Raw genomic sequence first — 17274 nt, forward strand, 5'->3', positions numbered from 1 at the left:
CCACCTTGCAGCCCTACATATAAACAGAAACGCCATTATGCCTCTGTATGCTAATCCTATATTATCCACTGCTCCTCTTGGGTTGGTCCACCTCAATCAAAACAAACTTGAAGATTAGATCATTTCAATGAATTTGTCAAGGATTTGTTGTAGCTGGACTTCAAAACTATGTATTTATTTTAAAGCTGCAGTAATTCGTATATTTATATTGTGCTGAGCTATGCAGAAGGATGACGCTCGATATGCTTTTCTGTTGCGCACTACACAACTAGACGCTTTTATTTTGACACAGATATCACAAAAACACATGTGAGCAGTGGCCGGAACACATCACACAGACTACACATCTCACTCACTGTGCCATCAGCACAACACTTACTAACCCGTCTCAACCAACTGAACCATAAAAGCACAATAAATCAGAAACACCAGCAACAATGCTGAACAACATGAACCACAATAGACACACTTATAACCCCGTCACCCCAAACTCCCATGGTGCATTGCAGCACAAGTGTTCGGTTTCAGCATATCCGGCTCTGGGATCGCTACAGTATCAAAAAGTGGTCAAATGAGTGTGAATTTTACCATCTGTAGATTTCCAAAGGTGCAGTCAAACAGGCATGTTAGCAGCAATAATACTCTCAAAATTCAATAGAGGTTAGAGGTGAACTGTTAAACACTGAGGGATGTCCAGATTTTCTCAGAACAAAACACAGCTAAAGGTAGTGTTGTAGAAGTGGGTGGCTGTGGCTCAGGTGGTGGAGCAGGTTGTCCTCCAATCGCAAGGTTGGCAGTTCGATCCCCTCCACAGTTAAAGTGTCCTTGGACAAGACACCGAAGTTGCTCCCAATGGCAGGCAGCACCGTGCATCACCATTGGAGTATGAATGTGTGTGTGAATGGGTGAATGAGAAACACACTTGTAAAACGCTTTGGATAAAAGCGCTATATAAGTGCAGACCATAACTCCAGACCAGGCTTGAGACAGCTTCTTGAAGGTCTCAGTCTTGCCTTGGAATCGATCAGATTTTTATTTGGTCTCGTCTCAGTCACAGACAAAGAGGACTCAGGATACACACCTATCACTAAATTGCCAGTGGACAGTCTGATTTATTTTTAACTTCATTTTTGTGACTGGGTGTCAAACTTCCTGCTTCAAATCCAAACTGTTTCCCATTTTATGGTGTCTTGACTGCAACACCAGCTGAAGGAGAGTTACTGCCGGATCAACATCATCAGGATGCCAGAAACATGACTTTAAGTGATTTCTAATGTTGCTTTATAATGTTAGTTCCAAAAAATTAAAAAATAATAAAAGAAAAACTGAGTATTGCAGCTTTAGGGGTTCCGTTGTATTATCTATCATGCACTCTGTGGGAGTTGTTTTCTGTATAAATTACAAAAAGGAGAATTTTGCAGCCATACTAATGGCATGGCAGATGGTAATGTTAGCTTAGGTCCAGACTGAAATACCAGCTATTTTATGAAATTTCATTTATAGACATTGATAAATGCTGCAAAATTCCGCAGATCCACCAGCAGCAGGTCAGAGTTTTCAGGTATCCGGTAAAATAGCTCAAAAGCCACGAGATCGACTTGTGCTCCTGGCAAAGAACGGGGCTCACTGATTTGAGTTATTCTCTGGCACTCAGATTTTCACAGCAGGGTATGTAATCCATAACAGTTTGCCAAATGGTGCACAGAACAATTTTTAAAAATTACACTTTTGCACACAACCATCACTTGAGCTTCACCGCGCAATAACAGACACCACCGTGGTACTTACTCCCTCATGAGAGCTTTGAGCCAATGGAAGCTCTGACATTCTGGGAGAAATCACATCAGTGTTGCTGTGACTGCAGGCAAGCAAACCAATGCGAAGATGCCGACCAGTTAGAAGAACTATCGGCCAGCTATTTGGAACACAGTGGAAAAAGCTCCTAAACCCACATTGTCAGAGTGACGTCTTCACTGACGGTGCAGGCGAACGACGCCGCCAGAAAAGCGCAACACAGTACATTCTCCCATATGCATCAGTCAGAACAAGCAAACGCTGCAACAGTTTCAGAACAAAAATCTGCAATGACAAAACCAGAGTACTACAGAAAGCCAACTGTCCCAGAAAAGATTAGGCTCCAGCTGAGGCAGAGCTGCACTCGTGATAAGTCGGTGCTGAAAATTACCCTGACTGTAGCATAAAACCCATCATTAGCCTATAAATTACCAAACTCACCTTAATATCCCCTTAAGCACTCGGAGCAGGTCAAAATTGAGTTGTTGCACCAATAAACTGCACAGTGCCAATGGTACCATAGAAGCATGAAATAGATATTGATCCCTGTGTGCGCTTTCTATTTTCTTGAGCATCTTCTCTCGAGCAGAGGAAGATAATTATCCCACAAGACTCCGCTTGTATTTAGTTTCATTTTATGACAAAGCAGTTTTTCAGTGAAAGCAGCTGAAAAACAATATCAGTTTTTTAAAAAGAAATAAAGCTTTCTAACTTGATTAGTTTGCAGTTTGCAATGCAGAAAGTTCCAGGGATTTGGCAGCACTTTGCAGATGCAGCATCCGTCTAGCCGTGCGCAGTCTTTAGCCAGTGAGTCGTCCTGGTGGAGCAGGAAGGTTTTTATATGCAAATAACCAATATCAGGCGGTCATATATATTTGATAGGATTCCGAAATCCGACATTATCAGCGAGCGCTCTGTTAGGACTTGCACATCAGACTTGTCAAAGTGGGACTCAGAAGCTGACAGAAATGACTGTTGTTTCTCATTATTTCTGAAGTTCAAAAGCATTTTACAGATAACTGAATCGTGTCATTCAAGGGCGTTTTCATGAAAGGTTTTTGTCACTCTCTGAATATGGAACTTGTTTCGAACGGCGGTATTTTATTCAATTAAATTCATTTGGTGCGCCGTGCGTCTGCTAAAATGAACCCATTTGCCACATTCGCTGGAGCACATACGTACAGAATGTGTCAAACTGTGGAATATAGTTCAGATTGTAAATATCATTTCTGGAAAGTAGAGATAGCGGAGGTCAGACGCTCGATGGGCTTCCGTCCACCCTCGGCACCCAATTGTTATCGCTGTACATTTTCTGCAGACGATGACAGCACAATGCTTCTTGACCCAGTTGGACCACATTGCAGGAATGCTCCTCCACGCTGGCAAATGACATTTAAAATCACAATCCTCATTGTTGAAGGAGCTCAACCCTGATGTAGCTCCGTCAGGAAATTGTCAAAACAGTCTCTTTTCCTCTGGCATTTTCCATGACTGTTTCATTAGGAAGCAGCTGTTCTGCAGCTCTTAAAGAAAAACCAACTTAACCTCAATTATATGTCAGAAGGACCCAAAATAAATGCCTGTCAGGCATTGTAATCGTATTAACAGCACATTATAATGCAATTATGTGGTAAGTGTTAGTTAACAGTCAGATGTCTCTCGCGCTAATGAGTGTTTATGCCATGAAAATCATCTCAGTGCCTCCAAACATTAGTCTTAAATGTTTGCAGTGTTCAAAAAAAAAAAAAAAAAGTGTGGGCGCAGGAATGTGAATCAACAAAGACGTTACGCAATTTCTGTTGTTTTGCCTTACATCTTTTTTACCATGTTCGTGTGAGGAGGCTATGATCTCAAATGCATAGTTACATAAAGTTTAAGACTGTATAGGGCGTCTGGTGGGACGCATTGTTATGGTTACGAAACATCCTCAGTCAGAGCTAATTGGAACACTTGCTGTTGTTTTTACATTAGGCCCCAAGAGATGGCTTTATACCAGTTTGACAACGAAAGAAAGGAAAAAAAAGAAAAGTTGAGCCGCTCACTGTCAGCGGTAGGAGATGAAATGAGCAATTTCCATCCACTGACCATCAACACAGACCGTTTTCTAGCCTCTGCATCCAGGGCCGAGAACGCACAGAAACACTTCACGCTGCATTGATGCGAAGATATCTCAAATTTCAGGAAGCACTGAAATGTCTTTGTTTATAAATGTTGTGTAAAGTGTACAGCAGTGTTGTGCCTCTGTGGCATCCCGAGATAAAAAAAAAAAGTCTTGTCAGCATTCCAGTAAAATGTCACACATTTCCGCTGATTGTCTCTTAAATAGTTCACATTGCACATTGTTAACGCGTGCGGGGAAAAAGCAACCGTCTGCAAATCATTTTAAATGGAAGTCAGCAATATCAAGCTACAAATTTAGTAGCGTAATATACTACCATTCAAAGTTTAGCATTTTATTTTTAGTGGTTAGTGCTGCAGTGAAGTGGTAACAAACTTTGGGGTCATTTTAGGGTGGCTCGAATCTTTGTGCATTTCCCAGCTGCCCCTCTGATCCTCTTTCAAGGCCGGTTTCACCAAAAATAAAGTACCTCCTTCACAGTAGGTACTTCTAAATAACCCTGAAAAATTGATGCATCACTGCCGAGTGGCTAAGCTCTGAGAAAACAAATGCTAATTTGTGAAATTTTGAGAGGACAACAAGCTCCATTTTCCACCGTATCAAAGTCCTCATCAAGTAGAAATCTTCTGCTCTCAAACGTCGGCATCAACAACGTAAAATTCACCACTTCGGCTGAAATAACAAACTCAATTGTTTTTTTTCTCTCTTATAAAGCGAAAGTCACGTCCAGTAACTACTATGTGTTTTGGTGTAGTCAGAATAAACTTTGCTGTCAAAACTGTCGGAGTTGAAAGACATTCTTTCCTACAGTGTATTATGGGGTTCCTCAGGGATCCATCTGAGGTCCTCTGTGTTTGTAATCGTTTTTTAAATTTTGTAATTTAAACTAATAAAAAAAACACATACAATTGCAACGGAATCCACAACTTGATTCTTTTAAAAGTAGCGTGATACACAGTTAAACAAAAGCAGGAAAAACATTTTAAAATGTCATTCAACTTTATATGAGCTTTAATCCTATCATCATATTTGTATCATTCTTCTGTATACTGAAGAGGAGTGTTTTTCTTTTCATACAGGAAATGTTCTTTTGCTCATTCCGCAGACCACTATGGTGGCACAGCCCGTGGTGTTATTATCCTTTAGAAAAGCTCATCTCGGTCTCAAGGTGCTCTGCTTTTGGCTCTTAGCTGTAACGAACCAGCCTTGGATATTATGCTGTTGTTTACAGACCCAAAGACTCTACGTAGGGACCTTGAAGCTAAAACAAAAAGTAAACAAAACCGTAACACATGTTTTTATGTCATCAAACAGGCTGAAATATAAATCTGTTGAGTACGGTGTGAAATGTGGTCTGAGGCTGTATCTTTAATGGAGACGTACTCGGGGGAGTTCAGATGTGCCGTGCCACAGCAGGGCCGGGCCGTGCCCTTCATTTGCAGCCTCGCTATGCTCTCTCAGGGGCGCCGGCGGCACTCCGGTAAGTCACGCCGGATCGTATGGTTGAATGGGATCTGGTAAGGTAACATTTTATTGTGTTTTTGTTTTCATCTGCTGTTACTGTAGAAACACTGAGGGGAATGATGCCCCTTTCTCCGTGTAGCTCGCAGCGGACTTGTTTTAGAATACCTGAAACAAGACGCAGCAAAAAATGAGGTTTGCAATATGCTAAAAAAATTCAAGTTCTAGTGGTAAAAACAGCGCTCTAGTGAAGGCTTTATATCAGTTTGTGGACAGCAGTGTACCTCAGGCTTTCATGTTTCTGAAAGTCATTAAGTTATTTTTATCCTCATTAAGAAGCCTCCTAATCCTCCTGTCCACTTGGGCCTGCATGAGCAAGAACAGTGCAGCAGTTAATGGGGACCACGTATGCGTGTGCAATGCCTGGCCTACGTACCGATTGTCGCATAGAAGAGTCTCATCCTTCAGCCTGGCCCTCCATGTTTCCCACTGATGCCTTATTATCTGCAGCAGCTGCGCACAAGGTGAGTACAAATGTATTGATTGTTGATGCCCTCAAATGCCAAGGCTCAAGGGAATGGTTACAGAAATGTAATTTCTAATTCACACAGACGTCAGCGGGGATTGGAATGTTTTCATATTGGAGTAGAAAGAAAACACACTCACAAACATGCGCCGTGAATGTTTAGATGCTGTAATCCTGTGTTTTTCTGTGTACAGCTCTGAGGGGATGAGCAACAGCCTCCTGCTTTTTCTTCCACTTCTTCTTTTTTTTTTCTTCTTTCTTACAGACTGCGTGTGGTCAGGAAAACAAAGGAACATTTCTTTTTTTTTTTTTTGCGCATGAATAGACTGCACACAGACACCAGCAATACATAATGGAAAGAACATATTTCATACAGGGTTGACCTCCATCTAGTGGCAGAACTGATTCCGCTTGAAACGCATTAAGATTAATGATGGAGTCCCTGTAACGCAGAGGAGACAAGACGGTGGTGAAAGTCGGCTTGAAAAGAATGAGCCGGAGAGAATGGAATAGAGCACGATAAATTATATATACACATGCATACACACAACAGACAACAACAGTGGCCTTTTAATTATGCCCAGAGCCAGAACATAAACCCACGGAGCGGCTTCCTTTTGTTAATATGACCCACGTTTCCGAAACAGCCTTCCTCGAGACCCGAGGGCAGCAGAGAATATTGGTATTTTAAAAGCAGAAGCTTTTTAGTCTGGCTTTTACATAATTGATTTTATTTGCTGATTTATTCATCTGTCTCCTTATTTATACATTTTACTCTATTTTAGCTGTCTTTTAACACTTTAGTTTTCTATTATTCTCTCTCTTTTTTTTGGTAGATTTTCTTTGACTTATCTTGCTTGCTGGTGTGTGCTTATTGAATTTATTTATCACGGCACACAATGAGCCTCCAAATGTTTAATTAAAAATGACAAAGCCCATTATAAAGCACCACGCAATTAAGTGTCCATGACGACAAGGACGATTCCTAAATATTGTTATGGTAATGCAAATGCAATTATTTCCCTGCGGTCGACGTACACGGTAATTACAGTCATAAAAGGGATTACGCACAAGGAAAAGTTTAACAGAGAACTCTCAAATTGATGTATGATGTAGTGTTTTCTTTTCTTTAAACTCGCCTTGTTTTATATAAACCCTCAGTTCTATATATATTTAACCAGGTGAGGCTTCGCAGTCCTCTGTTGCGAAGGAGATGTGGTTGAAAATGGACTGTATAAAAAACCCAAAATGAATTAATTAATACTAACATTAACCTAAAGTCCCTGTCTGGTTATTGATTTAACCTTGAAAAACTCACGTGTGTATCAAAACGACATATGTACAAGTGGATGTTTTAATAAAAAATGATTCCTTCCTGCTTTAAAATTATTTCGATGGAACTCACCAGTGATGCGTCCTTCAGAATCCGTTGCTCTTTGCCTCTTTCTCCATCCCCACTCACTGCAGCTCGAGCACACCAGCTCACCTGCCACTCTGCTCAAACACTGTAAAACTACTCTCCAGTGACAAGTGAAGTAATTCAGCCACATATGATCGAAAAAGAAAAGAATTCTGAGGGTGATTAATGATTCAGAAAGCCCCAACATGCAGGTCGACAGGATGAGGTTTGAATCAACGTTTATGTGACTACGATCACTACAGTGGGGCTGCAAGGTGGAGCAGTGGTTAGCATCGTTGCCTCGCAGCAAGAAGGTCGCCGGTTCATGTCCCGGTGGGGACACCAGGGTCTTTCTGCGTCTCCATGTTCTCCCCTTGCAGCGTGGGTTCTCTCCGGGTTCTCCGGCTTCCTCCCACACAGTCCAAAAACATGTTGAGGTTAATTGGTGAATTCTAAATTGTCCGTAGGTGTGAATGTGAGTGTGTTTGGTTGTCTGTCTCTAAGTGTAGCCCTGTGATAGACTGGTTACCTGTCCAGGTGAACCTGTCTTCACCCTGAGTCAGCTGGGATAGACTCCAGCCCCCCATGACCCTAGTGAGGATTAAGCGGTGTATAGATAATGGATGGATCACTACAGTGCAGTTTTTATGTGAAAATGCTTTTTTGCACAGGGTGTGTCTTCCAGCATTAAAAAAACAGAAACACTAAATGGACATGCTAACAAGGTAAAAAAAAAAAAACTTTTAACAGGAGGAGGTGTTGACTCATTTACCCTGACATTTACAATAGTCCTAATTCTGTCCATACATTAGGAACCGACAGCACTAATGCAGTTTATCAAATAAAACCCGGTGAGTTCTACATTTTCCAATTTTCCAACCACTAACAGCAACACTGGCCATTTGTTTTGTTACCTAAACCACTAAATGAAGTGCCTGCGTTGCTCAGGGTATTTTGTTGTTGTTGGCTCTTGTCATTCTAACCTCTGGGGTGACATTAACCTATTGTACAGTAACCTGAAGCTTTTTCTGAAATGACAAACGTGGCTGTTATAAACAGTAATTAACAAAATGCACTACAAAAAAGTAAATGTCAGGAAAATGCTCACGAAGGACTGTAAAGGAAAAAGCACTGCAGCAGAAACCTCCGTCCACGAGACACGGGTAGCACATGGATGACACCGTCTCACTCTGAATTCACATTTGTCTTCAACTGAAGGTGAACCAAACATTAATATTAACATTTTCAAGGTCTAGCCGACTCTTGGCTCAACAGCTGTTCCAGGCGTCTCATTAGCCCATTCAATTTCCAGTTCAGTTCAGTCTGAGAATAGGCAGTTCAAGCATGAAATGTGGAGCTGTTACTTTCAGGTAATTTGTGAACTCATTCTAATTTAGTCTGTCTTTTGTCATGTGTCTCCTTTCTTAAGATAAGTGCATCTCAATCACGTTCACATTATCTGCATATTCTCCCACAAGTTTTCTGTCCCACTGCGTCTCTGCCCGCATGTGTTAATTAGCTGTTTCATTATGACGTTATGAAACAAACACTGCAGTCGAGTTCTCCAGCAACAATAACTGAAATCGTCTCTCTCGTGTCCGTCCCGCGGGCTTTACAAGGAGACAAGATTTACTAGCTTGCATCTAATATTTCTTCAGTTTGCACTTCTTTCTTCGCAGTAGTTTGGAACAGAGAGGTTGCCACCATTGTGTCTATCTCTAAATGTTATCCTTAAATCAAAGGCGGTCAGTGGTCTAGAGTGGCATGATTAGTGTTTAATGTTCATTCAATTTAAATACAATCAGTAAATATGTGGACAGGACTTTAGATACACTGACAATTCTTCAGAAAGTCTCCAAAAGGTCACACTGAGTTTTGCTAAAATTGAAGATCTGCTTCCTCAGGCAAAACTAAACCTACATGTACGAAGTAGAACTGGATGCTGGATTCAAAGATTGCACCCACTCATTTGAATGAAAACTGCTGAGCAGGCACATATGCCAAAAAGTTTTTTGGCTTCCGGGTTTGCATCTATGTTGTGCATCCCACTTGCTTACCCTCCCCTGGCCTATAGACTTTGCATTGTGTGGACTATACTCTATGGAAGTTTTACAAATATGAAACTTGTATGGAATAAACATTTATAATAGAAATAGGAAAGCAAACCTTGTTTCATGTTGGAATAATTTTTGGGCTGCAGGGGGTTTATTTGTTGCAGTACCACGAATCTGTCAAGAGGACAAAATGGCATCAAGACTGAGTGGCAGTGCCCTGTCTGGATCAAAGTGTCTTTTTTGCTGTGTTGTAAGACCAGCATCAAATGGCAAATTATATTAAAAAATTTTTTTTAAAAACTCCAAAATAATGTAATGTGAACTAATGTAGCTTAGCATCTGTAGCATGTTTGATTAGCAAACAAGTTATCGTAGCATAATAAGCTTTGTTTGGTTGGCCGAAAACTTACTTTTTTGCTTCTTTATCCACTTTCAAACACTGTTTTAGCACTCTTAAGCAAAATTGAAAAAAGCTCCAAAAACCCAGCACATATGACCTACCAAGCATCAAATGTTGGAAACACCAAGTTAGCAACTAGCTAGTAAACACAGTGGGGCATTTACTGACCAAAGAGCGAAATAGTTCCTTAGCAGTAGAAAAAAAGCAAAGTCGAGTGTACACTGACTGTACTTACTGTACAATTATCATGAAAACACAAACATGAAAACTCCTACTAAATACCAATGTAGCTTAGCATCTGTAGCATGTTTGATTCGCCAACAGGTTTTCCATAGCATTACAAGCTTTGTTTTTTTTTGGCCCAAACATGTACTGTTTTGTTCCCTAGCCACATTCATAGCACTATATTAGCTTTGTTCATCTTGAAAAGCTCCAAAACCCAGCAAATACCACCTGCCCAGCATCAAATGGCAAACATACCAAGTTAGCAACAAGCTAGTAAAAACAGAGGCCCATTTATTGACCAAATAACAAAATATTACACCTAATAGTTTGTGGAGACCAAAGCAGAACTAAATCTATACTCAATGTACTTTCTACACATTCATCATGGGAAAACAAACATAAAATTCCTGCTGAATACTAACGTAGTTTAGCATCTGTAGCATGTTTGAGAAGCAAATTAGTAAGCCATAGCATGACAAGCTTTAATTGTTTGGCCTCAAAATGGACTGTTTTGGTTCTCTAACCATTCTTGTAACTATGTTTCAGCTCTATTCAGTTGAAAAATCTTCAAAACCCAGCAAATATTACCCGTCCATTATCAAATGGCAGACATACCAAGTTAGCAACTAGTTAGGAAAAACAGTGGGGCATTTAGCAACCAAAGAGCCAAATATTTCACTCAGCAGTTGGTGGAGACCAAAGCAGAGATAAATGTCGACTATTATACATTTATTAAGGGAAAACAGTCATGAAAACTCCAACTAAATGCTACCATTGCATCGGTGTGAGATTAGCTAGCAAACTTACAGAAACAAGTGTTGTCTCTTTTTGCCCTGTAACTGTCAAGAACTCATACACTAATTGCAAAAAAAGTTTAATAAAAATCACACAAATGTCAAACAGGATTAAATTCTGAAAAGCTGAAACTTTATATGCACGAGTTCAAAGGCCAGCTTCACTGTAACATCGTAATGTTCTGCAAAAACACTTATCTCGACATTATTCAACACCATAACACAATAACAGAAGGAGAAATGAATGCAAACTGTAGCTCGACTGAATGGCGGCGAAACAAAACCACACGGCAGTCATTTTATTTTTCCCATTAAACATAATTATTGATTAGGAAATGATGGCCCTCTACAGTGAAGCATTATGATTTAATTTCCTCTCACAAATGATTACGTGGTGAAGAAACAATGAGTCATATACATAATTATTTTCATTTTATTTAGTCTACAACCGGAACCCAGCGAAAAGAAAATACAGCATTACTAACCACAATGAACAGACATCCGCAATATGTGCCAAGTTCGTTTTGCATGATGAATTTCGGTTTCAGTTACATGTGATCTGCGGACTGTAGCAGCTGTATGTGGAAAGCAGCAAGCAAGACGCATAACTCTCCGAAGATGTCAAACGGAACAGTATCTAATCTAGAAAAAAAACAAAAAACGAGGGAAGACAGCGCATGTTCTGTGCAGTAAACTGACACAACATTTACATTCAATAACAGAGAGTAGCAATAAACACCGCTCGGGCTGATCTCAGTACAAGTCCTGGGATTCCTTGTTAATGAAAACAACTGTAGCATTTTGCAAGTCACTTACATCCCCTGGATACTCCTGCGGGAGACAGAAAGATAAACGACTTCTTTAATGATAATGGTGCTTTTGAACAGGATCTAATAGAACAGTGACAGATATGGTAATAGAGGGCTTACATTGAATCTTGCTTTAATGTCCTTAACTTGTCTTCGCACAGGATCCACCTCTAGAAATGAATAGTGGGGACATTAAAGGCACGGGAAAAAAAAAAAGAAAAAAAGATGCAAATGATCTTACCTTGCACAGATATATCTAATGCATTTACTATGATTCAGAGGATCCGCGGTATTGTATTGCACACATTATATATTTTAAATTGAAAGAAGGTAGAAGTTGCCCTACTGTGCAGTTTCCACAACTTTCTTCCCAGTATGGCCAAAGCCACGAGGAGCATGAGAGACGAACACACCACGATAGGCTCCAACATGCGACTGAAACACAGACACAAAGCAGTCGGAGCAGCGTCTAGCTTCAGCATTTGTTTAAACATCATAAACATCACTCCTACCTGTGACTGTTCCAGGACTCCTTAGTGATGGGTTTGGGTGGAGGCAGATGCACCACGGACTGTTGCGGTGCAGGTGGGGATGTTGTCGACGCCGCTGTTGAAGATAAAGATATTATACACAGAGGTGGAGATGATATATTGTAAGCGAAAGCGTGTTTGCAGGGTTCAAAAACACAGAGATTCTTGACTTGTAATAATCGATCCGTTGTACAGCTGGAGACCTGAGAACCCCCGCCGTCTGTCACAAACACATATTGATCGTTAAAGCTGCTGCTTCTCCTTTCAGCAGTGACATTGGGGAAAGGCCGTGCAGTCGCAGAATTGTTCTTACATTTTCTGCCTAAAATGTGCTATTTAAACAGCCTTCAAAGACTTTGAGGGGGTTTCAAATGGTGAGTCTGTTGGGGACATCGATCAGTCTGTTTGTTGGTTGGTTACGGTGAAATAACTCTAATACATGGATCGCCGTAAAAATCTTACTCAGATAATATACTGACTGGTGACAAATTGAGGCAAAAACCTCAACCCTTGACCCCTACAGCGAGGGGACGCTGTGGATCTGGTGTGCAGTGGGAGGCGTTTCGCTGACATGGTTTGGGCCCATTTGTCTCCTTTGAGGTGAAGGGTCGCTGCAAATTATCTGAGTGATCACCTGCATCCTGTCATGAAACATTTCCATACTGATGAGATTGGTCTCTTCCAGGATGATAATGCATCATCTAGAAGGCATAAGGGGTCACTGAATGGTTTAAATAACAATGATGTGAAGCTCATGTTATGGCCTTTGTAGTCAGCAGATCTACTCGTTTAGATTTAGTGTTTTGTTCTTTAGATCATCCATCCATTATCTATACACCACTTAATCCTCACTAGGGTCGCAGTGGGGCTGGAGTCTATCCCAGCTGACTCAGGGTGAAGGCAGGGGACACCTGGACAGGTCACCAGTCTATCACAGGGCTACACTTAGAGACAGACAACCAAGAACACTCATAATCACACCTACGGACCAATTAGAATCACCAATTCACCTCAACGTTTTTTTGGACCTTGTGGGAGGAAGCCAGAGAACCCGGAGAGAACCCACGCTGCACGGGGAGAACATACAAACTCCACACAGAATGACTCCGGTGCCCCCACCGGGACGCGAACCGATGACCTTCTTGCTGCGAGGCAACAGTGCTAACCCCTTGCAGCCCTCTCTAGATCATGTTAGACTGTTTGTTAGCACTTTAAAATCATTTAACGCCCAATAAAAGAAGAAAATAAACCTTGATCAGTGCCGTTTTGTTAACTAAATGACCGACCAACTTGTCTAGATTCCCATTCAATGCAATATGAAAGAACATTATACTTGTTAGANAGATTCCCATTCAATGCAATATGAAAGAACATTATACTTGTTAGATAAAGCTGAGGCGTCTTTGCTTACCAGTGGTGGGCCGCGGCGTGACCAGCACCTGCACGGATAACTGCTGCTGCCCTGCAGAGCACAAGTACCAGCCAGAATCTCTCATCTGCAGCTTCTTTAAGGTTACAGTGAAAGCCCCAGTTCTGTCATCGCTGATGGCCACTGAAGTATCTTCGTAGCTCCCCTCAGAACCTGTCAGCCGGCAGGAGCGCTGGTCTCCGCTCCGACACCACTTCTTCTCACTTTCTCTGTTGGCAGGCAGTCACAGGGGAGTCAGGGGATGCTGACTGTCCACCAGCACTGACATGATTTGGAGATTTCAAACAAATAACCACGTTTCTAATGTGTGATCGACTCGGTTTTAACAATTCGGATTTGAAAACGTCTCCACGGTGAAATAGTTCTAAAAAATGTCCCAAAAACAAGATAGGAAACATCCAGCACCTGTATCTCTCACTGTAGAGGCATTCAACTGTGACACTACTTCCCTCCTCCCCACTCACTCTGCTGTGCAGGATTGACATACCTGCAGAAATGATCGAGAAAATGCATGAAAAACCAGTTTGCAGCTGCGCAATATCAGTTCATGATCCACAGATTGCTCACCGTGAACGACCTTGATGTTGGTGAAGGCGACGTCATCAGCGTTCCACACACTGCCTATCTCCACGCCGCACATGTACCACCCCGAGTCCCCCACCTTCAGCTTGTTCATGGTCACTGTGAACACCTGCTGGGCCGGGTCGTCGAAAACGCTCACTTTATCCTCAGCCGGATCGTTCGGGCCGGTGTCGTCGGTTCGAGCTAAGGTGGTGCAGAACTCCCTCGTTGTCCCCTGGCACCAGTATTTCACATGGCCGGCGTACTGACGCTCATAATGGCACGGGATGGTGAGGGATCCACCCTCCAGGACTATAAACTCCTCCTCTGTGTTTACCCTGCAGAGGGAGGCTGATAGAAAGTGGAGACAACTAAATGTTGGAGCGCCAGTTTGAGCTTTCTATCATGCCACAGACGGAACAGCACCGTTACTCACAGTGGACAACTCTTATCTGCAATTGTGAGATGTGGCCTTGAGCAATGCTTGTGCCTAATTTATGTCTGCTACTTCCTTTGTTACAAGCCATTTTTTTCCCACCCTAACGTCTCCTCTCCATACTTCTTATTTCAAAATTGGATTATCCCTCTATGTTACACAGGCTTTTGAAGGTTTGACAAAATAAACATCAAACATGCTGTTGCCATTGGGCAAACAGTACGGGAAGCTTGGAAGATTTACAAAAACACAAAAGCTCTCTCAGGCTCCTGCAGTAAGCGGCAGCTCGAACAACCTTTCTAGTCTGTTTTCAACAAAGGATTAATACAGTAAAGTAGTAAAACAGTGAAGGGAATTGAAGCATAAAAAGCGTGTTACATTATAGCGCTACTATTTGCCAAAAGCACAATAACAACGGGAGGAGGCTGCAGCCCGACATTAAACATCCTGTTTTTAACAATTATCCACAACTGTGAAGGTTTTTTTTGGTACTTTTGTAACAAGATGACCTCAGTCGTCATAGTTATTACCTGGGATCCATGGTAACAAGCCGAGGGTGAGTATGTAGAGCTGCAGCATGTTTCAACCTAAAGTTTTCCCAGCAAATTTTCTTCTCACTGCAAACACAGACTCCAGGTTCCGCAGTGGCAAATTCCTCGTGGTCATGTGATCGTAAGTTGGATCCAGATGTTCCAGATGTTAACCATGTAAGTGCCAATTGGATTTTAATTGCCTTGGACGTCTACCAAGCTGAGCTGACTGTGCAGCTGATGTTAGTTTCCATGATTTGTCTGTGACTTTCTGAAAACAACTGTCTCACTTGCGTGCCCTGAAAATAGCATTCCTCCTGTTGTGTTTCTCAGTTCTTGAAAGGGTTAAATTGGAAATGTGTGAAAAATCAATGCAAGTTGTATTTCTGTAAGATATGAAGGGGGTTTTCTTTCATTCTCAGGCACTTCCTTATTGAAATAAACATCACAAATGCAATGGTATTCAAGAGAATCAAGATTTTACAGGAACAGATAAACATTTTTACAAATAGATTCATTAGCTTTCTTGTCAAGTGATGAGAAGATTGATACCTCACATGGCTGCATGGTAAATGAAGCTACAGCTAGCGGCAAGTTAGCTTACGTTAGCTCGCATAAACACAGGAGAAGACAGCTAGCCTGTCCAAAAGTAATACATCATTAAGGTTTCATTAAGGCCCATTAATTATTAAAATGAACAAGGTCACATAACACCTAAAAAACCACAAGTTTATATGTAGACAATTTGGTTTTTGCACAAATTGCATGCTAAGCTAAGCTAATTATGTTCTGGATGTAGCTCTAGATGTACTGTAGCTGTGTATAAAGCGTACAGACATGCGAAAAGTATTGATCTTTTTGTCTAACTCCAGACAAAACAACACAAAACCGTGTTCACCAAAATGTTGAACTGTTCCTCAAAGTTTTTGGCTTGTAAGTTGAAGCATGTCATACTTAGCCTTAGCCATTTTTAATAACCTTTTCTCCCCAAGCAGCCGCACTCTAAGTCCCCTTTCCCTTCACGGCTGCAGGGGATTCATTTGGCAGGCTGCAGTTAAATTGCTTGATTTTGATGCCTGAAAACTTTGGAGTCGGTCCAGTCTTCATTTGTCGGATTAGGCTTCTGCACACAACCCCCTCAGCCACTGAATTAACCAACAATTATTCCAGCCCTCTCAATTTGCTCTGTGAAGGATGTCCCCGAACTCCCTTATTCTTTTTTGTTGCTGTTGCCACTGAGCCTTTTATGGTCATCCATTTCCTGGAAAGATTGAGGCAGATCTCGGAAATGAAACTGAACTTTTTTTTTTCCCTCCCTTGACAGCTCAGGCACATCGGAGAATCGAAACTTAACATTCCCAAAAGCAATTCAGGAGCCAGTGGAGCTCCTTGTCATATCCCTGTATCCTTACATACCTCTCAGCATTGTGAAAGACTGGTTTATATATTTGTTTGTCACCGCTACAAAAGATATGAAACATTATATTTTGGTGAACTTTTCCTCTTGCCTCTCACAGCATGTGAACCTGATTAAAATGTCAGGGCCAGAAACATCTTCTATTAATTCCTCAGATATCGTCGGAAAGCTGCGTGATAGAAATTCTACATTTTACCAGCTTTACTGTATTAATACTATATTTTCCTGCTGCCGCTGGGTAAGGCATTCTTTTTACATATGCCATATATTAAGCATGTGCTCTGTCTCGTAAAGGTTTGTCTCTCGTCCACTCTTGTTTATGCCGAGGAGGCCACAGCTTGACCCCGAGGCCTTGGAGGGAACACGAGACCTTATCTTGTCTCTGTTGCGGGTGTAAATCAGAGTTTCAGGGGGCATGAAAGGATGATGAGCCCACACAAATAACTCCGAGGAGTGACAGGTTGCCTTGTTAGCGAACAAAGCTCGATGTAACGGTTAAATCCAGAGAGGCTGACCCCCAGCTTTTCAATGCGTTGGGATCGATATGAGAATATGGTGGAGTTTGACTATCAACAACGACGTATCGCCTCGTCGTAATTACACTGTGACTCATCAGACGTTTGATTCCAGATATACAATTGAAAAAACAGTCGCAGATATCTCAAAGGTCATTATGACTGGACTGTTGCGCAATTTCCAGCTGTTCCCGTCGCATGTTTGTTTATTCAGACGTAACATCTGAGATGCCCTTTCGCCCAGTCAAAAGTCTAATTCCAGATATCTGAGGCAG

At 41.6% G+C, this 17274-nt stretch overlaps 1 protein-coding gene across 2 annotated transcripts; it reads right to left on the bottom strand.

The window, feature by feature from the left end:
• Nucleotides 1-10883: 10883 nt before the first annotated feature.
• On the bottom strand, nucleotides 10884-15172 carry pigr (polymeric immunoglobulin receptor). Of its 2 annotated transcripts, XM_008299568.1 has the most exons (8): nucleotides 15068-15172; nucleotides 14108-14452; nucleotides 13946-14027; nucleotides 13523-13749; nucleotides 12094-12187; nucleotides 11928-12016; nucleotides 11702-11749; nucleotides 10884-11603 (listed from the first exon to the last, which is right to left on the bottom strand). In XM_008299568.1, the coding sequence occupies exons 1-7, from the start codon at nucleotides 15114-15116 to the stop codon at nucleotides 11724-11726; spliced, it is 912 nt and encodes a 303-aa protein (XP_008297790.1). In that variant the 5' UTR covers nucleotides 15117-15172; the 3' UTR covers nucleotides 10884-11603; nucleotides 11702-11723. The 2 variants fall into 2 exon arrangements, with proteins under 2 accessions (XP_008297790.1, XP_008297791.1); XM_008299569.1 differs by lacking the exons at nucleotides 13523-13749; nucleotides 13946-14027 and having other exon boundaries at nucleotides 11702-11751.
• Between the last annotated feature and the right edge of the window lie 2102 nt (nucleotides 15173-17274).

Source organism: Stegastes partitus, unplaced genomic scaffold, assembly GCF_000690725.1.
Source record: "Stegastes partitus isolate 25-593 unplaced genomic scaffold, Stegastes_partitus-1.0.2 Scaffold1434, whole genome shotgun sequence".
NCBI lineage: Eukaryota > Metazoa > Chordata > Actinopteri > Pomacentridae > Stegastes > Stegastes partitus.